The 27,526-nt window shown below is 34.9% G+C and overlaps 2 protein-coding genes across 2 annotated transcripts in view; one reads left to right on the top strand and one right to left on the bottom strand.

Annotated features, from left to right (window-relative positions):
• LOC138707580 (protein SET-like) overlaps window positions 1-10,950 on the bottom strand; it is a 36,999-nt gene extending 26,049 nt beyond the window's left edge. The window contains exons 1-2 of the mRNA XM_069837182.1: window positions 10,597-10,950; window positions 2,862-2,974 (exon numbers count right to left, since the gene is read on the bottom strand). Coding sequence (XP_069693283.1) covers window positions 2,862-2,974; window positions 10,597-10,863 — 380 coding nt within the window. The 5' untranslated portion in view covers window positions 10,864-10,950. The remainder of the gene's footprint in view (window positions 1-2,861; window positions 2,975-10,596) is intronic.
• Window positions 10,951-11,093: 143 nt separating this feature from the next.
• Window positions 11,094-27,526, top strand: part of LOC138707576 (uncharacterized) — a 60,860-nt gene continuing 44,427 nt past the window's right edge. Inside the window, exon 1 of the mRNA XM_069837172.1 lies at window positions 11,094-11,635. Coding sequence (XP_069693273.1) covers window positions 11,104-11,635 — 532 coding nt within the window. The 5' untranslated portion in view covers window positions 11,094-11,103. The remainder of the gene's footprint in view (window positions 11,636-27,526) is intronic.

The raw sequence follows: 27,526 nt of genomic DNA, 5'->3' as shown, positions 1-27,526 counted from the left end.
AAACTTTGAATTTTCAGCATGTCATGGATGTGGTGATATGTAATATAAACAAAATTCGAAACAGCACGAAGTCAAAATGTAGGACCCGCATGATGGACGAACATCTACGTGACCAGCTACGGTTGGCAGTGTGTGATTTAACTTCGGATTTCAATGCAATATTGCTGAAACAAATGTGTGAAACTGAAGAAGGCTAATTTCGTTCCTTATTATACGTACAGTAGACATAAATATTGGTTTATTTTTACATCAGACTAATGATGATTATGTATTTAATTTCAATTTACATGGGACTTGTAGTTTCTAATAATTGTTTATTTCCAAAGTGTTTTGAATCTATTTAATGGTTTATACTACGAGTAGTTATCATACTGATCCAACGGCTATAGTTAGTTTATATATTTATTTGTACTAATTAACGAATTGTGATTTTGCTTCAAGTGAAAGTATACGAACTTCCCCATGATGTCTAGCGTACACCCGCCACTGTTCTAGTTAACACACCTGTCGCTACCCACATCTTCAACCCTACCACCCGAGGTCATGAGCTTATACAAGTAGCGTCTTGCAAGTGATTTGGCGCAGACGATCCTTTTGGCTGACCATGTCTTACAGCATAATCTACAATATTGTGCTTCTGCTTGTATACAACTTGATACTGTGAGAATATGTCACTAACTAGCCTAAGCTCATCAACTGAAATTCTTCCATTTCATGCTGAAATACTGTCTTTCTTTCATTAAATCTGTTCACACAGTGAAACCTTGGTAAGACACTCTTCAAAGAACTGCATAAAAATAGCGTATTAAACGGGGCCACGTATTATCGAGAGTGGATCATTTTTGGATTCTTTAAAATTTTAACACAAAGGTATAAATCAGCATAAACATTTGTTGAAGAAATTTAAGGATTTTTCATTGTTGTTCTATGCAATGAAGAAGGGATTCCTAATGATTCCGCCAACTGTTTCTGATTCTTAATCATGTTTCCATGTTTATGGAGAATTTGTAATTTCTCTGATATCGATAAAGCTTTCTGTTTCACACCTTTATTCATGTTGGCACTGACTCACTTCAATTGTACAATATGCACCGCTCAAGTTTTTCATTGACAATGCGATTTAAAACTGCCAGCAAGAAAGACAGGCTCTGAATACTGTAAGTCTTGCAAGTACTCAAAGGTCGCAGTACAGTCTATTGTATTCACCAAACAAAGACTCCAACAAATTCTTGAATATGTGGGTGCTAACAGTAAATGTAGAAGTCCAGGTAAATTTTCTCAGTATCCTTTAAAGTACGATATTTTAGAATTTTCAGCAGATGAAAGAGAGTATTAAATGGAAGATGAGAGTATTAAACGTTGGATTTTGCAAGGTTATATATAGGTATGTCAAGGGACCGGACGAAAAGAGCATATAATGCACGATGGTGTAAAGGACATGCATTATTGGGGTTTCAATGTATTTTTCTGTTGTAAAATTCGCTTTAAAAGCAGGTCTGATCATTCTGCTCGAAGAGTTTACCGAAATTTATGCTAATGCAGTGTATTCTTCGGGAAGTGTTATACAAACACTAGTGATGAAATTTGAAATGACAGGTTCAATGTTGGACAAAAAACATTCCTGCAACACAAGACAAAGTGTTTCCCATGAATCCGCACATTTTACGGGAAGTCCAGGATAATACTGAGCATGAAAGAATAATTTCAGTTGATGAGCTAGACAAGTTGAGTGACAATATATTCTCGTAATATCAAGGGGTATTACACCAGAAGGATAACACTTTCAACATTTACTATAAGCTAGGTTTCATAATCCATTTCTGCTTGGCCACGACAGCATTTTATCAGCTGATATTCGACCTGTCGCCAGATCCAGTGCTACAATGGCCATATATATGTATTAATAATGTTCTATATACTTAGATGTCCTACAGTAAAATCAACTAACACAAAGGTCACAGAAATTTGCCTTATTCACAGGGAAGGGAATGGAGATCGCATTTTAGCAGGTTGAATAAGTCACTTGCCTAACATCAAGCTAAGTTCTCAAATTGAACATTCTCAAAATATCATAGTAGTTTTATTGAATCAGAAAAAAAAAATAGTGAAATTATCACAAACAACCTAACTCCTAACCTTGTAAAGATGATAATTACTCATTCATTACCTCTAATTCACTAAAGGAAACCAACAAGTAATCCGAAATCAGGTCAAACCAGCTACCTATAGCAATTCAACAAAAATCCTCTTATTAAAATTCCCTGGACGAAAAATATATGCATGACCACTCTCAGAGATGGATCGTAACTGCTGGAAATAAACTGAAAACTTTCTTTGTTGTGTACTGTGTAGTGGTGGTGGTAGCACGAGAATAAATTTAAAATGGAAAGTTTCAGTTTGAATTGCAGAGTAGGCTGGGAGTGATGGGAGAAATTTACATAAATTTATTTTGATAAACTAAACAACATAATCATGTGAAATAAAACCATGCAATAAACTGGCAAAGAAAACAAGAAAAAAATAGATATAAACATTATAATCTTTTAGAAACAGAGAAGAATTTACAAAAAATTGCAGTTCAGAGACTGTTATTGCAAAAAATGTCATACATATGTAGCAACTAAAGAGATCAGTCTAACAAAAACATACAGGCAACTGCCCATACCATGACTACATCAAAACTATCTCAGCATCGACAGTGTCTATCATTTCATAATCACTGAAATGCCAAGCAGTTACTGCGGGCCTGTTTTATAAATAATCCGCAGCATAATTTTGTTAAATGTTTAGACAAATACAAATTCTGAGAAGTAACTTACTTGTGACGTGTAAACTGTAAAATATGAAACAAAGTAACTCACCTGTAGCCTGATTTGATATCCTCAAATTCTTCCACTTCCAGTTTTGATAGGTAATGTAAGCAATCTTCTTCATCCTCTTCTAGAATTGCTGAAATCTGAGGGTGGTTTACAAACTGGATACATGTTAAGGAAATTAGAACACAAGATCCATTGTTCAAAAATGATATTACAATCTGTATCAACAAAATAATTTGTATCCGAAAGAGTTCACGAAAATTTCGCTACTTGATACCATCAATTCAAGAATCTTATTTCACAATTAACACCAAGCTGCCACAACGCATGATGTGAAGAGGATCTGCATTTCATCAAGGATGACGATTAATGAAATCACGAAAGTAAATGACGGCAGAGGCAACAACATATCCCAAATGAAACTAATTGAAGCATAAATTATATTTAGACTCTATGATATTTGAACATGGAAATCACATACATCAACCAGCTAATGGTGCAACTTAGTATACAAACAAGTGCCCTTCATATTTACCATAAAAATAAAATAACGGAAATTTGAAATTTAGTATTATGGAATGAAAATTTCGTAATGTATAAGAAGAATTTCATTCACCATAAACAAGAGGCTTCATGTGTGGGGTTTTAACATGTCAAAATGTTATGATATGGAAGAACCATATTAAAAGATGATCAACTTTATAATAGTACGTACTAATTCTCCCAAATTCCTATGGTTAGACTTCAACTTGTATTTCTGTGAACATGAAAATTCTGAAATTGCAAGAATAAGATAGTATCCAAGAATACATCCATTTTTTTTAGAAATGTTTATTCTGATAATTAATAGTCATTAATAATGACCGAAAAAAAAATCTGTGAAAGGAAAAACTGAACCGCATATGTTTCACAATATTCTCTTATAGCAGTTCGTGCTCAACAGAGAGAGAACAAGAAAACAGGGCGCAAATTAAAACATACGAAGAAAAATAGCCAACACGCGCACTTTTCTGGCACTGGTATCTTTAGGGTAATTTCTATGAAAAACAAATTCACACAATTTAGATATAAGTAATCAGATTTTTTTAAAAATTCATTGTCTAAAAACTAGTTCACAAACACGAAACTATTCCGCATTACGTGTCCAAGTAAACAGTGAAAACAGATTTACATGTTTTCAAGGAAGCATCGATTTAATAGCTTAATGAAATAATATCAATTCTGCTACAACACTAAAACTGAATTACATACTGGAACTTAATAATAATAATAATAATAATAATAATAATAATAATAATAATAATGGGAAAGTGTGCAATGAATATTAAGAGCATAACTGTACCAGAGAGACTGGTTTGTTAACACGTCATAATATGGTACGTGTCGCACTTTTCACAACACATTTCACATGCAAGCTCATGGCAGACATGATGGAATCCTTTTGTCACACAGATGCGGTGGCTTGTCTGTTAGTACACCACTTGCAAACATTCTCTAATTCGCATAAAAATCGTTCCTAATGGCATTCCTCTTTGCTTGGAGTTAATGGAATAGTTCTATGTATGACGGTGAAGATGGCAGAAGCAACTGCAGACTTTGGTCCTCTTCACAAATGTCTTCCTAGCCAACCTAGCCAATGTGTATCGAGAACGAGGCTCAGTGTCAGGCTCAATATGCTCTACCTATTAACAGAACAAATGTCGAGAACTACACCCCATTTACCTATATTAAGAAATAAACCTAATTACAGAGATATTATCAAAAAATGTCATGTAATATTCTTTCTTGAAATCGCTAGCCACAGGTCGGCCATACTGAACAAAATAATCTCGTTACTCGTAAAAATTTCACTTCTAAAACCCAATCAAATATCAAATATGAATCAAATAACTGAAATTAATTGCTCACGTCACATTATCCCTAAAGGAGCAAAGACAAAAAGGCCAGAAGGGAATTTTTTTAAGATAAACTCTTATCAAATAGTGCCATTTTTGTAGAGAGTATGAGAACACATCATAAGGAACTCATTGGTTATATTTAATTCAGGAAAATGAGAACCTAATATTCATGCTTCACTGTGTGTGTGTGTGTGTGTGTGTGTGTGTGTGTGTGTGTGTGTGTGCACGTACTCAGTCACTTTATCATACCCAAGAAAGGAAGCACGAAAATTAATTACAGAAAAATTCAAATTCAACTTCTAAGTTCATTTCTAAGCACATAACATTAGAAACTGGAAGTGGTCTATTAAACCCATTTCAGTTAACTGGAGATGTAGCAAAATAATAATAAATTAAGCTGGAACTATGTAACATAGCCTTACACAAAGCAGTTAAGTATCTTTTTTAAGTGCCTGACCATAAAGATTATTGTCAATCTGATAGCAATGGATAAGACAAATAGTAGTTTCCAGTTTTCCAGATATGAAGATAACGCCAACAAAATGAGCCGAAGGACCAATGCCGAAATTTTCCCAGATTTACTAGGACAGTGGTTCCCAAACTTTTCGAAGGCTCGACCTACTTCTGGGCGAGACTTTTGTTCGCGACCCCCACTACTGTCCTGTACTTAAGTCCATTCGAGAAACAAATTCCTGTAAATTCGAAAACTAACATTTTACTCAAAACCAGTACAACCCAAAGAACAACAAAATACAAGTATATGCTCGAACAATGGCACGAAATATTACTTGAAAATCATTCCTAATACTTCAGACTATTACCGCCAAGAACTTACAGCAATAGTTCAATACAAAACAAAAATGATGCGCTATCTGTAACACAACGGATTTATGAAGAAATTTGATTTCTGATTGACACGACTTGGCAAAAGGAAATTTGATTAATTTCGGGGTATTAAAGAACTCGTGGAAAATTTAGGTACGTATTATACAAAAAATACCGCGTTTGTTTTCAAGAACACGTAATTAAGTTTGCACAATTTTGAACAATAACTTTTGAGTATTTCCGGAATAAATTCAAAACAATTACTATAGTCACATATTGATACTGAATCCACTTTTAGACAGTTCAACTCGCTGAAATTATAAACAAAAGTATGGTAAAGTAACTCACTAAAATATATACCAACAGATGTAATGTTGAAACCAGACATTTTTCATACAGCGTATACCAGACTTCAATCAAAGAATGCAAAACTGTCTCTAGGATGCAAAAGAAGGCCTTATTTTTTTTTTTTTGTGTTTGTAACTTTGGGAACCATTGTATTAGGATGATTGGGGAATAACCCCGCAAAAACCTCAACCACATGAATCTGTTTCAACCCAGGATTCAATCCAAGGCTTGCGAGTTTCACGTTTAGACACACCACTACCCGAATTTCCAAGTCTTGAACCTTTTTATGTTAATCATTATCAAGCAATTCGTAATGTCCGTAATAAAGATCTGAAATTATTTTTCAGTGAATATTAAATCCCCTTTCATATGATGCTGTTAACAGTAGCACTGCAACAATGCTGATGAGCAGGCTTCGCATGTTTGTCACAAGCTATATTGGATGGAGTAGTTTGATATCAGTCAAAGGTACAAGCAGGCTACAAGACCTCTTTGACTTCTGACTTATGTTATGTAGAAGCACACATTGTTACGTATGTTTGTATGTCGATGCGTTCATTGTGATCCCCTTCAGTCATAGAGGAAGTGAACCAGGAGACAAATGCCATCACCAATATCTACACTGCAGTTGTTTATTTCGGAATTTGGAAATGATTATTTTTGTGTAAGGAATGGTAACATATTCTTAGAATATATATTTTTTGCCATTGTAATAGTAGTTATTAAATAAATAGGTACAAATTATTGTTTGTATTTATGTATAAAACTTCTGCTGTATATTTATTATGAGATTATTAATTTTGAAATTCAATTGTAATCAATAGTGTGGCAAACATATTTGTTCAAAACATTTCGATTGTGCAAACCATTAAAATTAATTTGCAGTGTTGTCATGATATGCTCCATTATATTTTACATTCAGCGTAGGCCTACTGTACTGCCACTTATGCAATGAGCGGCAGACATTTGAACTCCCTCTGTACAAGGCTATATACCTTTATAAATTCACCGTGACAAAAATGCGAAGCCTGCTGATAAGTTTGCTTAGCAAGGGAAAATAGATTTTGATAGTAACATAGAAACCTGTGGGGAAACATTTCACTCATGGAGATCATGAAGTTGTAGATCTTGCCCAATTACTTTTACTTCATACCGTTCACCCGTTATGGATTTCTATATTTCTTCCTCTTCTCCACAAGTCAACTTTTTTCCTTAGTCAGAAGACAAATTTTGCGTTTTTATCACCGATGTCCATAGAAAGTAAAAAGAAGGTAATAATAATAAAATAAATTTAAAAAAATGAACCAGTATTTATTTATTCTGTGGTGTACACCATTATTAATGACGGTAATGGTGAAAAAATTTTAATAAAGATTATAATGGACTATTATCAAATTGGAATTTTAGTAGTCGCAAACATTTTAGAAACCAAATTCAGCCTTAGTGAATATAATTGTTTCTGAACACTGGCAACTCTCAGATTCACATGAACAAACTTTCTTCTTTTAGTTGATTATTTAACGACGCTATATACTAGTTTAGAGTCAATGGGATTGGTGATAGCGAGGTGATATTTGGAGAGATGAGGCTGAGAATTCGGCATATTACTCGACATTTGCCTTATGATTGGGGAAAACCTCGGAAGAAACCCAACCACGTAATCAGCCTAAGTGTGAATCAAACCCACAACAGAGAGCAACTCCAGATTGGCAGGCAAGTGTCTCAGCTGACTGAGCTACACTAGCGGCTGCATAAACTTACAACAATGGCAATTTTTTTTTTTTTTGAAGTTGCACATTCTCTCAGTACATCATGATAAATGGTAAGCAGAAAAATATTCTCATCTCCATTAAAAAAAAAAAGAACTGGAATTTATGAGACGGAATAAATTTAACTTCTAAAAAGAAAAAAGAACTCCACAAGAGGTATGTTACAAAAACCTCATTGTACTACAGAAAATGGAAAAAGAATTGGTATAAACATACAGCAGTAATTCTTTCGCATAGCCTAAATTTATGAAATTCAGATGTTTATCCATTCAAATCACAGATTCACTACCCAATACTTTTTCTCCCATTACAATGTTTTCTAATTATCTTACATTGACATTCAATTCCAAGAAGTGTCCAATTCTGAACCCCGTCAAAATCCATGTTTGAAGGAGGCAGGATTCTAATCAGGAAAGAAATGATGTAACAATAAGGTTGCAATTGCTAAAAATAGACCGAAATAATAGGCATGTGGTAATATGAAAATGAACAATAAGAGACGAAATATCTGTAGAAAACATGTCTCAAAGTAAATCTGATCACCACAAACCAGCCGGGGATTCATACCCTGTTTTTGACGTGAAAAATGGCAACTCTGCTATGGCTGCGTGAAGACATCATGGTAATATTCTACATAGGTCTTTGCTACTAACTCTACTGGAACGTGCACGGTTAGTCTCTGTAAAATTTCATGATATTTCAGCTACTAGAGTAATATTAGGCCTAAGTCCATTAACAAATGCAATGCTAATGTAACATCAAACACATGTCCATTACATGAAAAACGGCCAGTCTGCAGATTACCACAGTAATGAAGTTAGGTTGGATTATATTGTTACATTTGTTTCTATCTGTAGGAAAATAGGTCCAAAACGACCTGAAATCACGCGATCAACATTTATTCTGCAAATTTAATTCAATTTCTGCAATTTATTACATTTTCCACTGCTGTGGAGTAATGGTTAGCATGTCTGATCATGAAACGAGGCCCGGGTTGAAATCCCGGTCGGGTTTTCTCAGAGGTTTCCCTCAGCCAATTGAAGCAGAACTGCTGGATAACTTTCACAGCCATTTATTCACATATCATCATCATTACCATAGAGCAATTAAGTTCATGGTGCAGCATGCTGCATTCGTACATGAGCACAACTGTTAAGCAATAAATATCATTCACAGAACAGGATTGGTAAGCACAATGTGCCTCAGACTGCAGTGCAAGACTTCAGGCACCTCCTCCGTTAAAAGGAAAAAATGTGTTATTTTACCTTACTTATAAAAAGTACAATAAAGACTGAATTACATTACCTTGGCGCTGTGGAGCTGTTCTTGAAAAACATCAGTAAAAATGAAGTGAGGACACAAAAAGAGGCCAGATGAATAAGACATTTCATGAACGCTTTGAAGTGTAATACAGTAACAGTGAGTACTGTATGATTTTTCAGCATCACAGTCATCGAAAACCAGATTCTTTTATTGAAGTATAAAACTAACAGTGATTCAGAATAGTAGAATGGCATACAAGGTATTTCTCCAGAAGAGCTACACCAAAGAAGGCAAATCTTTCTTCTGTTTCACTACCTTCTGTGAGATGTGGATAGTGATAAACATGTGGTTTTAGTTCGCAGCCACAAATACTTTCAACATAAAAAATTGTTTGATTACCTGTAAATTCTAATAAACTGTTGTAATTCTCTTCCAACTACTTGTTACAAATACACCACTCGAACGGTACAGGAATCAATACTGGAGAAACTGACCATTTGCCGGGATAGTAATTCGTCCTGGACCTTCGGTATGTTAGGTTGGTAATTACTAATTAATAACAAGTGGGAGGGGGGGGGGGTTTACAGTTAACTATGAAAATTTTCCACCGATTATGGCTCCAAACTAAAACCACGTGTCTTTTTTGGTAATTATGGCTGCAAACTAAAACCACGTGTTTATCACTATATACAAGTCACAAAAGTCAATGAAACAAAAGAAAAATGTGTCATCTTTGGAGCAGATTTTCTGAAGAAGTGCATCTTATATCAGGGATTAAATTAATATCAGAAGTATATATAATGTGTTGAGATTTAATTATACCATCCTCTTCTACTCCAACTGAAAAAAAATTAACATGTCCAACAAGTAACTTAGTCTAATCTTAAATTCTAAAATATATTCATAACATACCCTATTACACAAACACAGAATTTTATAAAAATATACAGCTGAAAAGAAACACGATTCCCAGAATCATCTATTATGAACCACAGTCAACAAAATTGATTATGAAAATTTGTTGGTAAAGAGAACAAAGGTATACAACGCTAAAAGCAATTCGTAATATGAATAACACTTCACAGGAACGTAATAGGTATCTCCTTGTCAGCCTCTTTGTCTCCTGTATATGAATTTTAATGAACAAACACTTGTGAAGGTAAAAGGCAGTTACATAAATGAACAACAGATACTGAAACCTAACCTCTACAGTCCACTAGCAACAGGCAACACATGCACGTGTGAGTTATTTCTTATACTTCTGCATGCAATCCTTGGCTCTTTACCAATGAAATGTGGTTAAATTATAGTTAAAACAGTGTAAATAATAATTACTAATGAATATTTCTAGTAGCAGGTGGCGGGAGCTATGGCGCTGCGATTTTCATTTGTTTTGTGTCCGGCATTTTCACGTGTGTGAAGTTCATGTTTATATATGTATTTACATCTTAGGTTGTTGATATTGTGTATCTCTTTATAAATACACGTATAAAACTGAGTGGATTTAACCTTAAACAAACAATGCACACTCTCAATTTACGTACAGTAATATTAACTGTGTATTTCGAAAACAACGTTTGTAGACAAATATGGCGGACAAAGCCAAAACACGCTCCCCCCCCAAACACACACAATATTACACATTTTTTACCGATAAAGAAGTCTAGAAAAGGATACTGCAGTAACCCAGAAGTTTGGTATCCTCTTGATGATGTCGTTCCTCTTTTCGAAATACGGCTTTCTCAATTTGTTGTACTTTTGTTCAACCTTCAGTATCTCCTCGCTTGCCTTTTCATTCAGTGCATCGATTTCGTTTTGACAAGCATCTATTTCTTCCAGAGCTTTCTGCGTTTCGGCATCATAATCTCGCCCTTCTTCTCCTTCACCAGATGCACTGGCCCCTTCAACTTTCTTTAACTTCTTCGGTGTTGCTCCACTCGACATTTTAATGATATAAAATTATTATCGCGGCGTACCTTCTAACACCTCACACACTATTCAAACTGGCCCGATGAGAGAGACGGTCAACACCAAGGCGATTCCAAAGAACAACCATGAGTGGCCAAAGAGAAATTGTAATGGCGGGTCTCTAGCGAATAGTAAACGAACGCGGCTACTGATCGACCAATAGTAACTTTTGTTATAAAACATATATTCATCCGGGGTCTCGACTACAAAACCAACATGGCGTCTGAAAGTATGAGAAGTTCCATGTCAAGTGAAAAGTACGAAATAAATAACAAGTTGTCCGACGAATGTGATGTAATTGTGGATAATATAAATGTTCAGAAGTGCACGTCAATGATAGGGATTTCTATGAAAGTATTTGAAAAACGAGAATTAAATAGTTACCGTAATTTACCAGGCTTATTAGCGACGGCGTCATCGGTTGATGAAATTGATGTTAGAAACCTAGATACTAATGAAGAAGGTTTAGACAACGGCATCAGATCTGAAGACGTAGTAAATTCAGAACACGGTAAAAGGAAGAGAATTCATCACGATTACCGTAAACTTTCAAATTCTGGTTATGTTGATGATGCAATGGGAAGGCGCTATTCTTCTAGCACGTCAAGTGCTAGTGAAAGTGATACACCCCACAAATTGATGAAATTGAAGACAAACAGTAAATCTTTGAACGACCAAATGGCATGTGACGATCATAATAGCCAAAATACAATAAATGGAGGTAGCACTCGTGACGGGAAACAAATAGGTAAGTTACGTTTCTGGTTTCACCTATGGCATTAACCATAAGATGAGAAACAGAATGTTATTAAGGGTTAAAATATACAACTCTTTTATTTCGAGTAATGCTAAGGTGTGTAATAATGATTATTTTTAAGATGAAGTGATAACGTGCTTGCTTTCTTGACGAATAACAATGAATTATAGCAATATTATTAAAGTGAAGAGTAGTGGGGAGTAGACTGTGTAGATATGACAACATTACTTGAGAACTGTCATTCAGTAATGTTTACTCTCTTCGACAGTATTCTTATGTAAGTGGTAATTGTAGACTTTAAGTTGAAATGAATGTAATAGCAATATAATCCGGCTTTGGATGTTTAGCAATGAACTATACCTCATTATTGCGCTTGGAAAAGTACCATAGTGAACAAATGGTGTAGATGCTACAATGCTTATATCAGTGGTTAGATTGTTGTTATTTTTAGTATTAGGCCAATTATTAAAAGAAATTCAGTTACCGTTATTTAGTTTATTCTTTTGTTTCTAGTTACTACGAAATCGTACATGCTGGGCGAATAATATGACCGTGGAATAGATCAAATGGACAGGTTACTTTTGGCACATCATGATGTAATAAAGAATTATTTCAGCGAAATTTTGTATGTCATTCGTTACATATAGTGCTTAACAATAGCAAAAAGTCATACTTTAAATATCATTATTAACAATTTTCCCAATGATGCATTTCAGTAATCTTAGTAGTAGAATTATTGCATGAAGTGGTTCAAGCCATATGCCTACAAAACAATGCAGTGCATCTGTAGTCATTTATATAATTACGTTGTGCTATTCTAATGCTACGTTCATGTTACAAAACCTGATGTAAACATACAGTCGACAAACTTGCAAGGATTATAAGAGTACTGTTGTGAAATACAGTGAAACCTTTTGTTTACGGACACAAAAGATAAGTAACGAACTGTCCGCATCTAGGAGGTGTCATTTATTGGAGGGAGGATTTAAACTTGTTTGACTTAGATAGTAAATGCTTTGCACCTTTAAACTGGGTTAGACTGAAAGAATGAAACATGCCATGCAATTTATGCTTTATAGGCTAGTATACAATACAGTTTACAGTATTCAATTCATGAATAATGTAAGCTGAGGATTTTATGACGAAGTTCCCTCAAAGAAACCCGTAATGCAGGTTTGTAGAGTATGCTTTGTATTGCCATGGCTATTTTCTGTCCAAAAGTAACCTGCAACTTTGTATTAACTGAAAAGATTCAGCATCATTGAAATTTTAGCAAATTTAAACAGTCCTTCTGATGTTTGGTAAGTTAATTTATAGTCTAATTCAATTTTGAAAAGTCAAATCATTATCTTTTTCATTTCCCCCCTTCACTCTCGCTGCACTCATTGTTAGAAGTTAGTTCTGTTGCTCATACATCTTCACAATCTCACTAAAGTCCAATACTACTTTCAGTCAAGGTGTAGGCTATTCACTGGCTGAATTGTTCTCATGTTCTGCCAGCAGAAGCCTTGGGATCTATTGCTGCACTTCAACATCATCATCTTGTAGCTCGACTTCATTTTCATTAGTACGAAATCCTGCTTTCAAGAAACAAATCCGAATTTTATCCTTGGTCTCTGCCTTCCAGAGCGAAGTTAATCCAGCCAATTGCTTCTAGTATAGTAACATTTAGTGAGATCACTTGCAATCAAACATTCAAGCATTCAAAATAACTTGTCATTACTGTCCTTTGAAGACGAACATAATACCTTTATCAGGCTGTTGACAAGACAGAACTGAAGTTAAAATGTAGGAACACTTATAGGATATTTTTGAGATTTCATTCCGGGTAAAAGCCAGCATTGTCTAGAAAAAGAAAACTTTACATTTTTGTTTCTTATTTTTTCTGTCAATAAAAACTACAAGTCACCTGTATTATCAAGTGTCATCCATGCTTTTATGAGCTCTCCATTCCATGGGCAACTTCATTATGTCCACTCCGTTAAAATAGCGAAGTTCCAATATCTTTCCACTAACTAGTGTTTTTACTTTTTCACTTGTCATAATTGCACACAATAGCACAGTCACACATTCTTTTGAAATTTTACTACCAGAACATTTTTTTTCTCGCAAGCTTAGTATTTTATCCGGAAAAAACATGGACAATTCTATACCAGTTTTATATACAGTACATTATAAATGTCTTGTTCTTTGTAATTTATGATTGAAGGAAGTTTTACTTTACATACTTCAACTTGTGGTGCAATGAAACTAGGATATTCCTAACATACAATTTTGAAAGAAATACAATGTCTCACTCGAAATTTTCCAACCAACCTTTCTTTTTAATAATAGGACCAGAAATGGGAACGTTTTTTCTCTTGCAGCTTAAAATCACTCAAACACAACACTATCTGTAGTAAGACCTTCAGTCTTGGAAACTTGTTTTTTTTCTTCCTCTTGTCAACACCGTTTTTACGCCACTGCTTTTATTTAATATGTTGTTTTTCTTCTTCAGAATCGTAAGTTTTTGTTTTTTTTTTTCTACACAGAATTTGTCTGCAGGCACACGAATACTGCTTTTAGTTTTATTCTGCACACTCCATAACTTAGCCTTTTCAAGAATTATCAAACTTCTGCATTTAGATGACATGACACCTAAAATGAAACAGCTGAGCAAAGAGAAAAATAAAGCTACTATATGCGTCGGAACAATTTACGGCCATGGTAACTGAACTTTGGATCCATTAGTCAGGCAAAATTTTATGACAGTCTTTAAAATCAGCCTCTTGCAGTCTTCCCTAAGATCAAGCATGCTAGTAAGTAACAGGGGATTATTGTTATATTATTTCATGTTTAAGAACTTTGTTGAAACATCAATGCATTCCTCAAAAATAAACTTTCTGTATTCCTAACTTACTGGGTCTTGAATCCAAAATTCTGTCCAGAGTCAAAAGTTAAAGCTAGCTTTAGGACCATATTTCTCTGGCATCTTTTAACAGTTCATAAAATTTTGATTTATTTATTTCTTAAACTTGTTTCGATATTAAGTGCAGAAAGATCTGTTTCGAGGTATAAATGTCTATGAATAGACCATATTAAATTATTTTCTAAGGCTGCTTTTGGTAATGTCAAAAGAATTGTTTTTAGTTTAATTTTCCAATGTAAGAAAATTGAAAAAAACATATTAGAAGTTATTGATGACACCTTTCAGGAGCACAATACGTGCATTGCAGTATACTGAAACTTGGATTGCATTTTCTTTTTTTTAGTGCGCAATGTTAAAATACATTTTCCTCAACAGTGGAACAGCACTGGAATGATGCGACTGTTTTCTTTAATCATTGTTGTACATTCATGAGAGGGCACTGATCTACTTTATATTACAAAGAAATAGGATTAAATTTTAAAAATAAATTTTGATATCATTTATACGACACTTTGCAACCATCTCCTTGTGGTCACCTGGGTGGCAGAGTTGGTATAGTGCTTGCCTTCTGTGCCCGAGGTTGCAGGTTCAATCCCGGCCCAGGTCAATGGCATTTAAGTGTGCTTAAATGCGACAGGCTCATGTCACTAGATTTGGCGGCATGTAAAAGAACTCCTGCAGGACAAAATTCCGGCACACTGGCAATGCTGATATAACCTCTGCAGTTAGGAGGGTTGTTAAATAAACTATAATTTAAAAATGTTTTCTCCTTATGCAGGGTGGAAGTAATATAACTGTGTAGATTTTAACAGTTTATTCCTTAGATGGAGTGAAACAAAAAATTGTAATACCATATTAGTCGCAAATGAGACACACATAAGAGCAAGTGACATACGCCTACATAATTTCAATTATCTTGTTTATTTTCTTCCTATTTATTTGCTTCCTCATGAAAGAAACATAAGGGATGCATGATGTGAAAAAAAAATTAGTATCCTTTATACTTTAATTTATTTTGACATTATGTCTATGTACACCCTGTTATTTTGTTCATATTCACTATTTCAGATTCAAGTTACTACATGATGTATAAGAATTCTTCACTGAACACATATTTATAATTGGAGATCATTAGACAATACTGCCATAGGGTAGGGTCACTGATGAATTTTTGTTTAATTTTGAAAAAGTTTCTTTGTATATTCTTTTATTATTATTTAAAGAAATATCTTTGTATTTAAGGCTCATTAGTTTAAGATGTGGTGACAGTTATTTACAAAACAGGTAAAAGTTATTATTATTATTATTATTATTATTATTATTATTATTATTAAACGCATCTTCTTAGTTATGATAACTTCGATACCTTGATTCAACTGTGTTAAATAATTTATGTGTGTGTGTGTGTGTCAGAAGTACCATTTTCAACTCTCGCTGAATTTCAGCAGTTTTTATATGTAAAGCTCTTATATAGTTAGAATTTGATACCATCTATTTGAGCAAAAATGAAATAATATGGGGCAAGAGGTAATCATTCTGTTCATTTAAAAGTGCTCTACAAAATTATGATAAATATAATTAACCAGTCTACTTAGCCTTGAAACTTGTATTTTTATCACTTGCTTTTTGTTTACTAGGAGTAGGTCAAGTAGCCAACATGTTTTCCATCCTTCTTCACTAGTGAAATGTTATATAGAGAGATTTTACAGATTGTAGGTGTACAATTTGGTACTTATTAGTACTTGAAACTTATTAATCTTACCATCATATCTACAATTTTTTCATCTATGTCATTGCAGACAGTCCTGTCTTTTATGTCTTGTGCTGTAGATGTTCCTCCAAACTGACGTCAGAAACCTGCATATAATTGTCTTACTATTTTCATTTCTGCTAGTGAATGCTTTGCCTTATATCAACCCTATCCAAATGGTGCTCATTGAAGGTGAGCACTCAGCTGAAGGAGGAGAGTAGAAGAAATAACTCGCGAGCGCAGAGTAGGGATGGTATTGTTGCAGTGAAGGAGGAGTGGAGTGCTCTAGTTAACTGTTCCGAATTCTTCAATATTCTCTTGAGTTGCAATTACCTGTACCTACTGCATAATGGACGTAGGGAAACGAAAGAAACATTATCACCAACCATGTTCTTTTCATATTATGTTATGGGAAAGCTGTTATTTTTTTATAGCAGCTGGAGAACATTCTCAGTGCCTTATGTCAGAAAATTATAAAAGGAAGACGAAAACATAATATAATGCACCACTACGACACGGACTTGTTTTGATGTATGATATGTTCGTTTTAGGTCTGCAGCAGATTAAAAATTGCAGTAAGCAGTTCATCAATTCCTGTTTCGCAAGTAAAAAAAGTGTTTGTTAAAATATTTAATAAACTGCGTCACTCTCCAAACAAAATATATTTCTGGTTAAATGTTTGAGTCATTGATTTAATGTTAAAGAACCACATTCAGTACCAATTAATTAAAGAATAGAAGTAAACAATTACAGCTGCTAGTACATGTAGATTCTTTCAGAAAAATAATTTTTATATTTGCTTTATATTTCTCGTGTCATAGCATCTCATGGATAATGAAAGTTCACATTGGGCATATCCAGCCATGTTCCTTGAATTCCAGTAGCCACTACAAATCCATTAATAAATATACCATTTATCAGTGTCACCTCCTTTTTCGGTAGCACAAAATGACGATTTTCTTCTCAAATTATTATTCTTATTAGAAATATTGCCAAATGGATTTATAGACATTTTGTTCCCAAAAGTGTTTTTTTTTTCCTTCAATATTTAGGCCTGTCATTGCTCTGGACACACCACGCTTTAGGCTTATTGTGCTGCCTATGTCCCAGAAGTGTTAATTTCATTGTTGTGATATCTATATGCTAAACCATGTCTCGAATTGAAAACTGTTTCAAACAAAATTTTTAGAGTGTAAGATTAAGTTCTCTTTATTAGGCCTAGTTCTTTGGTTCAAATGAACTTAAATCAGGTATGATATTATGTAATGTAAAAAGTGCTGACCTACTTGAAATTTTACATAAGTCGCTAAAAAGGTTTTCAAACAAGGAGAAATTTACATTAAAAAACCTGCCAGCCCTGTTGCTGAAATTGTAATATTTTATGAGAGGAGATTTTTTTGTAACTTTTGGACATCTCATAAAATATATTATGTTACCTTAATTCCTGCTAATTTCTTTACTGTTTATTTTAATTTATTATAAGTACGAAGAGAAATATGGAAACATAGTGACCGTGCATAACTCATAAACCTTTTGATTTTTATTGAGACTTCGTTAAAACAACAGTTAATGATAGGTCCAGCCAGACAGATCTGTTGAGAGTTTTGTTATTCTCATTCTGATACTTGTACATTCTATTGCTCAAGTCTCATTCATAACAAATGCTGAGTAACATTGAAAATACAAAACTTCTTACATATGGAACTTCAAATTTTTTAATTAGGCCTATCTTGTCTACAATCTCTCATTTAAGGATGAAGTTACGTTAATTGAAATCTCTAAACTTTTATGAGTAATTAATTAGGCTTAGGCTTAACATAGGTTAAGGGTGTTTGAGAATAAGGTCTTAGGAAAATATTTGGGGCTAAGAGGGATGAAGTTACAGGAGAATAGAGAAAGTTACACAACGCAGAACTGCACACATTGTATTCTTCACCTGACATAATTAGGAACATAAAATCCAGACGTTTGAGATGGGCAGGGCATGTAGCACGTATGGGCGAATCCAGAAATGCATATAGAGTGTTAGTTGGGAGGCAGGAGGGAAAAAGACCTTTAGGGAGGCCGAGACGTAGATGGGAGGATATTAAAATGGATTTTAGGGAGGTGAGATATGATGACAGAGATTGGATTAATCTTGCTCAGGATAGGGACCAGTGGCGGGCTTATGTGAGGGCGGCAATGAACCTCCGGGTTCCTTAAAAAGCCAGTAAGTAAGTAATTAATTAGGCTTTTAAGTCTTCCCTAGTGCAGTGACATACAAAGCATTTGCTTACATAATGTAGGTCAACTAGGCGGCATGTGGCTGGCTTGAGAGCCATGAAACACATGGGAAACTATCTCCCGCACGCCCAACAGTCCAGTTCAGTCTGTCGGAATGGTTGTGTTGGTGTTAGATTGTGTGTTAGTGGAGTGTTCAGATTAACTTGCTCGCATGGTCACAGAAATTTGCGTTAGAACAAACGATTTTCATTGTAGAGACTGATCTGAGAAAGTGTGGTTGCAGAAAGGTAAAAAAAACTATTTGCAAGAAAATGTCATAGTGTTATCATTTTGACATAGCAACACCATATACAACCTCATTAAAAAATTTAGAGAAACCGAGTCAATGTAGAATAAAAGCAGCAGAAGACCACAGTATGTACTTACCGGGGAAAAACTGGATGAAATAGGAAAAGATTTGAACATATCCCACAGAAATCTCTCCGTCGTCTTGCAATAAATATTCAGTTCAGAAACTGAAAGACAGTATAAAAATTGGGAGTATTATGGAAGAAGAACTTGGCACATGTGAACTCCAGTTTTCTTAAGAGCTGTCAGAGTTGTGTTGCAGCAGAAGGATATCATTTCTAAAACCTCTTATAATCAAGGTAAGTGCAGTAGTAACAAAAGTGCCGTGCGTGTGGAAGACGGTTTGCCACATGTTGCATGGCAGCATTTATGCCTGTCGTGCACCCACCTGGTCGACCTACAGTATGTAAATGAATGTTCCGTACTAGATGTAAGGTCTATTAAATTCTTCCTAGACAGTTCTTGCATGTGAAAGTGAAGCTTGAGCCATCAGAGTCGTAGTTGAGAGAAACTGTTGATGAAAACTGTTGGACTCCTTACTTGATCATCAAAGAAATGAAGACATCCTCAAGAAATTACAAATGACTCCAGTTGTCCTGCACATAGTCTACAGCAGTATAGACTAAAGTGGAAACATTTTGTTGGCAAGATGTACTAAAATTGCATTCCCAAACAGATTCTGGCATATCATTCCAAGAGGTCGAAGAAACCCGGGAAGACTGAATAAATGATGGCTAGAAACCATAGCAGACCACAAAGTCTAATACTTGAAACAATAATAATGATTATTGGTATATCTTCAGGAACCACATCTATCACTACTTCTAGTCTTGTATTTTAACATGTCCACTTTCTTTTACATTAACTTGTGAAAATTCAAAATAATAATAATAATTTTTCAAAGTTTAATATCTACTAGTATACAGTAGTTACTTAACTAGTAAACTCTTGGTGTAAAATTGTAATATATTTAAATTTAAGCTATAATACAAGGCATAAGATACATCATACACTGGACAATAGTGTGCAGTAAAGTAGTAAGCTTAACTTAATGTGTATTTTATAATAAATAACAAACGATATTTTTTCTTTTATTGCTAAATACAATACAGATACAATAATGTACATTAACAACAATGAAATCACATGCAGTTTTGAAATTTTTTGGATATTGGGATGATCCCAGGTGGTGACAGGACTTTTTCTCGTTGCCAAACTTTCAGAACGACCCCAAGGCTCACTCAGCCTTCTATAAAATTGAGTACCGGGTCTTTCCCGGGGGTAAAAGGCGGTCAGAGCGTGGTGCCGACCACATCACCTCATGGAAAGCATGGGGCTCTACCTCCATGCCCCCCAAGTGCCTTCATGGCATGTTACGGGGATACCTTTACCTTTTACCTTATTGGGGTGATTAACTCTTACTTTTAAATAGTGAAATAAAGTTGAAAACCATCCCACATCATAGCTTCTGATAAAGTATATATATTTGCTTAAGGTTTTCATACTGTTATAATTGTGATCCTAGTATGTTCAGAAAACAACTTCCAGGATGCAGATTAATGTTAGAATTGACACAGTCTCAACATCACTCACTGCCTTGTCTGTTAATGAGATATTATACATCATATTGCAGGTGAAGATCTATATTTTTTTCTCAGGATTACTCCTCTGAGGTTGTGACTTAATGGAAATCTGACTGAATTGCTAGAGTTACTCGCAACAAAATAGAAACAGAGACAAACTTGTTAAAACTTTTCCATTGAAACGAAATTTGAAAATTATTCACTACAGTATTTTCCTTCTACTTTCGTGTACAAAGTGTAAATGAAAAGTTGTTAGACTGGAGCCGCCACTGTTTATCAGTTAGGGGTTGCGGAGGATGAAGTTGAGGAAGACAAAGCTTGTTTTGTCCTAGAATGATCCTGAAAAGTACACTGCTCTATCTTTGTTGAGTGAGGTTGTGTTAAGAGTTTCAGATGGATTATTGTGTGTGTAAAAAATGGACAAAAAGGAACAACACATTTGCATAAATTTTTTCTTTAAAACCGGAAAGTCAGCTTCAGTGACCTATAAACGTTTAAACAGACGAAAACATATTTGCTAATATAGGCCTAGCTGTAGTAATCGTTTGTGAAAGTCATATTAAATATTTATGGCACAGTAAAAATTCTGGTAAAATGTAAGAATATGTTTTTTTTTTAATAATACTAATAATATGTCAGTTCTGAATACTTTAACAAAACCTGAAGAATGTGAGATTTTTGTATACCAACACCACTGAAAGATAAATGCTCTTCTTTGTCTCTGATGCTCCCTGCATTTAGCAGGTTGTATTTAATGGCATCACAACTCTTTATCATGATAAACATTTTTCCGACCTTTGATTGTTTTTTATTAAAGAAATACAGTATAAGACCTCTGTGTCCATATTTATTGGTTTGCTGTGATTTACATATGAAAAGAGTGTGTTGTTAACACAGTTTTCAGTGTAATTTGAATAGTATCACTTAATTTTAACATCTTTTCCATTCTGATGACTGGGAATTTTTCGAGTAGTGTCCCCGATGGCAATGTTCCCAACAATTTACCCAACACTAGTTCTGACAATTCTAAGGTTGCTATCTTTACAATAATGAAGTAAGGGACATGAGCTTGAAAATAAAGGACATTTCACACACAAATAAGGGACATAATCAAAATAATAGTTACCGGTAGCTATTTTTTTATGAAAATAATGTAAATTTATTGTTATTAATTTACTTACAATAAAAACATTGACAAGAAGTTTTTCTACAGTTTATCAGTGCTTGCAAATGGCTTACAAAGGCAAACAACATATATGTTTCGCATACACATGATTTGACCAATGGATCCTTCATCATAATCCACTGGCTTATTGTGCATTCATAATACTTGAGTTTCTAGTCAAATTCTAGTGCTTCCCCAACCCGAATATTCTCCTGATGTATCCCCATCTAGCTTGTACCTATTTCCAAAATTGAAATTGCTGCCTAAAAGGAAGCAATTTGACACAGTTGAAGAGATCTAGCGAAATACGGAAAGGGTTCTTAACACACTAAAGGAGGACGACTTCCAGGAATGCTCCCAAAAGTGAAAACGCCATTGGGGTCGGCGTGTTCAATAGAAGGGGACTACTTTGAAGGGTATCCATCACAATAACCTCTACATACTCTCATTTTGATATTACGAGCCCAGTCTAAGAACTTCTCAGTCACACCTCGTAATAGACTTACTGGCCTAGTACTGTCTTATTCCAGCAATTTAATAGACGGCCCAAAGATTTGTATCTACTGCATACAGTTAGAGTTAATCATCCCAATATCCAAAATAATTTCAAAATTGCATGCGATTTCATTGTTGCTAATGTACATGTACTCCAAACCTTCTTAGGGAGAGCATGTTGATAATGTTACGGGTAGAACATGGAGGGCACTTCACTTTATTATGAGAATCTTGAAAAAGGCTAGCCCCAAATCGAGGGAAATAGCATATCTAACGTTAGTGCGACCGTTAATGGAATACAGAACTACATGTTGGGATCCCTATAGAATATATCAGGTAAATTCCTTAGAAAGAATCCAGTATAGGGCAGCGAAATTTGTTAAAGGTATAAGAGAAGATGGAAACGATATTATAAAAGAACTTAAATGGGAAACTATGGAAAACAGACGTAGGAAAACTAGAATAACATCATTGTATAGAGCACATCTAGGTCAGAAAGCATGGGTAGACATAACGGCTCGGTTAGAAAAGCCAACGTACTATGGTAGGAATGATCATGATTTTAAAATCAAATGTAGGAAACAGAAAACGGATGTAGGTAAATTCTCATTTTTAAATAGAACTATAAATGATTGGAATGACCTACCTGCAGCGGTCTATGAGGGCTGTCCTTAAGGAGATTCCAGAAGAACTTAAAAAGTTATGTATAAAGTGCAAATTAAAATTAAGGTGACATTTAACATTTAATTTTTTAAGGTGACATGTATTTTATTTAGCCTGACGAGTTACTCCCTTGGTTTGAATTGTAAATTATTTAAAAATAGCATGTAAGAGGGCCTTAGACTATAAATGTTTAGCTTAAATGTAGCTCTGTTTATAAGTATGCATAAGAGTGTAATTATTTGTCTTATTTGAACTGTTGTATCAGTGAAGCGAGGTGAGTCAGTGAAGTTATGGTTTACAGTGCAGTGAACAGTTCCGATCAGTGATAATTTATAGCGTCAATGAAATGTGTTCTATAGTGTCAGTGAAATGTGTCCTAAAGTGTCAGTGAAATGTGTCCTAAAGTGTCAGTGAAATGCGTCATAGTGCCACTACAGTGAGTGAGATGAGAGTAAAGTGAACGACTATTGAAACTTACATAGGGCCTATACATATGTAGGTTATATTGTAAAATTAGGTTATTTTATGTTTTATTATTTATTGTAATTATTGTGTTAAACCGTATTGTGTATTCTTATTGTATTGTGTATTGTTTATATTGTGTATACCACTGCCACCCAGTGCTTGCCCACTTGCAGTGTAAATAAATACATACATACAAATACAATATTGTCCACAGTGACATTAAAACAATGAATAAATCCCATAATTTCGTTACTCATATGCATCAACTGTAGTTAGGGGATATGTCTCTTATCCTTTCCATTCCATCACTGACAGTAACTCATCTTGAGTTCTGCCTTGCCTGATTCTGAAAATTAATTTGAATTTAACAAAATGTACGTGTAGGTGGCACAAAATTGACGATTTTTTTTATCCCCCGCCAAAGAACTAATGCTTTTCCTTTCTGTGGAAAGCTTCAGGTACTCTATATTACATAGATACCTTTCAAGTGTGTAATAATAATATCTTCAATCAGTGATGGCAGTCCAGTGACTAGAGTACTGGACTCATCCTGCTGACATGGTTGAATTTCATTTCTGAAAATTATCGGAATTTTTGTGGTCTCTTTTAGCAACATGTACTCTTCATTCCATTGCATAATTTTTCTTTTGCTAGTGTAAAAAATTAAATTGCCTATATTTTGTTTAGTGTATATATATATATATATATATATATATATATATATATATATATATATAAAATAGAGAAAGGGAGTTGATGCCTAAATTGTATTTTAAAATAAAAGAAATTGTTTAATGTAATTAATACTTATGAATTCTAAATGAGGCAGTAGAGCAAGTGAACAGATTCAAATACTTGGTTTGTACTATAAGCAGTAACATAAGCTGCTGCCAGCAAGTCAAAAGGAGGATAGCAATGTCCAAGGAAGCTTTTAATAGAAAAAGGAGCATCTTCTGCTGACCTCTGGAGAAAGACAACTGAGGAAGAGACTAGTGTAGTGCTTGGTATGAAGTGTGGCATTGTATGGGGCATAAATATGGACATTACGACAAAGTGAAGAGAAGTGAATAGAAACATTTGAAATGTGGCTATGGAGAAGACTGGAATGTGTGAAGGGGACAGAATAAGAAATGGAGTTATGTTGGAAAGAGTGGGTGAAAAAAGAATGATGCTGAAACTGATCAGGAAGAGGAATTGGTTGGGTCACTGGCTGAGAAGCAACTGTCTACTGAAGGATGCACTGGAAGGAAGAGTTTGAGACAGAAGAAGATATCAGATAATAGACGACATTAATATATATGGATCATATGAAGAGACAAAGAGGAAGTCAGAAAATAGGAGACTGGAGAAAGCTGGGTTTGCAGTGAAAGACCTGTCCTTAGGCAGAATACTGAATGAATGAAATTAACTCTTTCCCATTGTGTAGTGTGATGTAGTATTTAATACAAGTGGTATTTTACATAAACTGAGTCAGATGAATTGTATCATCTGTCTAGCTGGATTCTTTTTTTGTGCAAATTGACTGGTCTTTCAATATTTTAAACATAGGTGCGGGAATGAACACTTCAATTCAAGAAATAGAAAGCAAAGTTAAGTTTCTTTCTTTTATTATTATTTCAGAAGCGATAATGAAAGCTTGACACGAACTGACTTCAATGCATTATTTCAGCGATTTGCCAACTGGCAAAGCATGGATTGCTGATGTTATTTTAGATATATTTTACCTCAGTGTTTTCCTAGAGTATTACACATTGTTTTAAAAAGTTACACACGTGGCCTATGCACATTACTCCTGTTATCAAAATCCTTTATGCTTTCATTTTCATGTTTTAAAAATCCGTAATTTTAAAAATTTCAAGAAAAACTACGGCATTCAGTTATTGGTGTAATAACACATGATTATGCCAGTTAAACATTTCGTGCTATCACTGTACTTACCTTGTCCTAATGTGGAGTACTGAGCATGAGCACCCTTTGTGAATATGACTGTGTCCATTTATGAAGGCATGCTGACCATGAAGACTTGGTTTGTGTCCTCTGGGCTGCACATTCCCCATCCAGAAGGATTGCTCACATACCATTTAATATATCGAAATTCTGTTGCCAAATGTTCTGTTGAGCATATCCCACAAATATTTAATGGCATTGAGGTTTTACAAGCAAACATTCTCATGGGGGCAGATAAAAAATTTATTATTTTTTTTCTTCCACCATGTTAATAATATCAAAATAAGTGCTCATACAAATTTTGGCCACTCGAGCGCAATTACGAGGTCAAAAAAAAAGTTTCCTTCGGGCCATTTACAGAAAGAAAATACAATTTCATGGAAAGATTTATTGGAACAGGTACAGCAATTGTTGAGCTATTTTTCAACATATTCCCCACTGGAATTGAGATATTTATCATACTGTGGATCAACTATTGTATCCCTCTGTCATAGAAGTCTGCCGCCTGGAATTGGAAGCAGTGTGTGACAGCCGTCTGCACCTCTCTGTCGATCCCATGGTATGACAGTTGTATCTGTTCCAATAAATTTTTTCAGTGAAATTATATTTTCTTCGTGTAAACAGACCTAGGGAGACTTATTTTTTATGGCCCTCATAATAGCGCTCGTGTTACCAAAAAATTTGTACAGGCATTTGTTTTGACATTGTTAACATGATGGAAGAAAAAAAACACTTTTTATCTGCCTCCAAGAGAATGTTTGCTTGTTAACTGTAAGTTGATCATTTCAGCCTCCATATCCTGACATTGCATAACATATTATATTATGCAGTAAGTAGCATGAGGGTCGGAATTGTCATGCATAAATGTGACATTTTTATGCTGAAGGAAGTGAAGAGGATGACATGTTCTGGTAACAGCTTCATTATGTAATGGTGTACATTCAGAGCACTTCCATCGACGAAATCAAGTTCTGCCTGGGACTCTTAAGATGATGCAGTACTGCTCCACATCATAATGGAGCCATGGTCGAATGTCATTGGCTTAAAGTTCTGAAGCAAATATCACTCCCAAAATCTTTACCATACTGTCCTTCTAGCATTAGGTTCATGAAGTTATTAGCAAGCAAGCAACCAAAAATGAAAACAAAATGGGGACATATGTGACTATTCACAAGAAGCTCCTCACAATGCCTTCTTATTTCATTACAAATAAAAACTGTTTTTCTCGCAGCTATGTATTTAAATGCCACCAATGTCGTTGCAGGCTCCTCAAACTGAATGAATACAAGATGCTTGCATTTGGTTTTTCTTTTGGTGTAGCATATTTAATGAGCAAAATGTACACACTCGTCTGGGCTGGGAAGCACCACATTTCACCCCTGCTGTGACTGAGTGGTTAGACCTCTGGCCTGTCACACAGGTGGCCAGGTTCAAGTCCCGGTCAGGTTTGGAATTTTTCATTGATAAATCCGTATGGCACTTATGGCAAATAAGGTCGCAATTGGAGTTTTTCTCGGGGTTCTCCCGTTTTCCCCATATTAGACATCTACATCATTCCATCACCATTTCGTCATCATTCCATAGCATTCCCTGATCGCTGGCTGGTGATTCATGTAGGGAGCAGGTCTATACTAGTTTCCATATTTTAAAGTGACGAAATTGGAAGTAGTTCTATAGGCGAGGGGTGAGTGCGATTTAGAGAGGTAGCTTATACAAAGTTGCCACATTGAGTGAGAACATAACTTTTCACTGGAGTTAATACTGTAAAAATTTGTCTGCTAGCAACAAACTGGCAATACAATGCCAACCAAGAATGGTGCAATGGTCTCTTGTTTGGTGGGTGAATGTTGCCAACTTATGGCGCCAGGCCACGTGCGTTATATGTAGTTATTTTCGTGTGCTGTATCATTGCAGCTGTTATTGTGAGTGTAAAAGTGTAAGTCATAAACATTTCAAGTGTGTAACTCAATTTCAACTTGTGCCACGACTATTTGGCAACCGATACTATACTTCAGCAACATGTCACTTCCTGTTTAGTCATTTCATAAGGAGAAACTAGTGTAGGGACAAGGGACTGGCCTGTCCGAAACCTGGGTATGCAATGAACCTTAGTGTAGTCAGCTGGTGTGGGTTTGGAAATGTGCCTAGCTAGTACAATAGGTCGTAACAGGTCGCAGTGCTGGGTCATAGTGCCCCTTTTCCCTAAGTTCGATTCCAAATGCCACTTTTACATACATTGGGACTCACAATTTTTTGTTTATTGTGATTTCAGCATCAGAGTCTTACAAGGTTTTTCTTGTGGTCAGTTTCGTCAACATCTCTTAAGGCTCATTCA

This window comes from Periplaneta americana, chromosome 10 (genome assembly GCF_040183065.1).
Source record: "Periplaneta americana isolate PAMFEO1 chromosome 10, P.americana_PAMFEO1_priV1, whole genome shotgun sequence".
In the NCBI taxonomy this organism is placed as follows: Eukaryota; Metazoa; Arthropoda; class Insecta; order Blattodea; family Blattidae; genus Periplaneta; species Periplaneta americana.
This window is presented reverse-complemented; position numbering and strand designations above follow the sequence as displayed.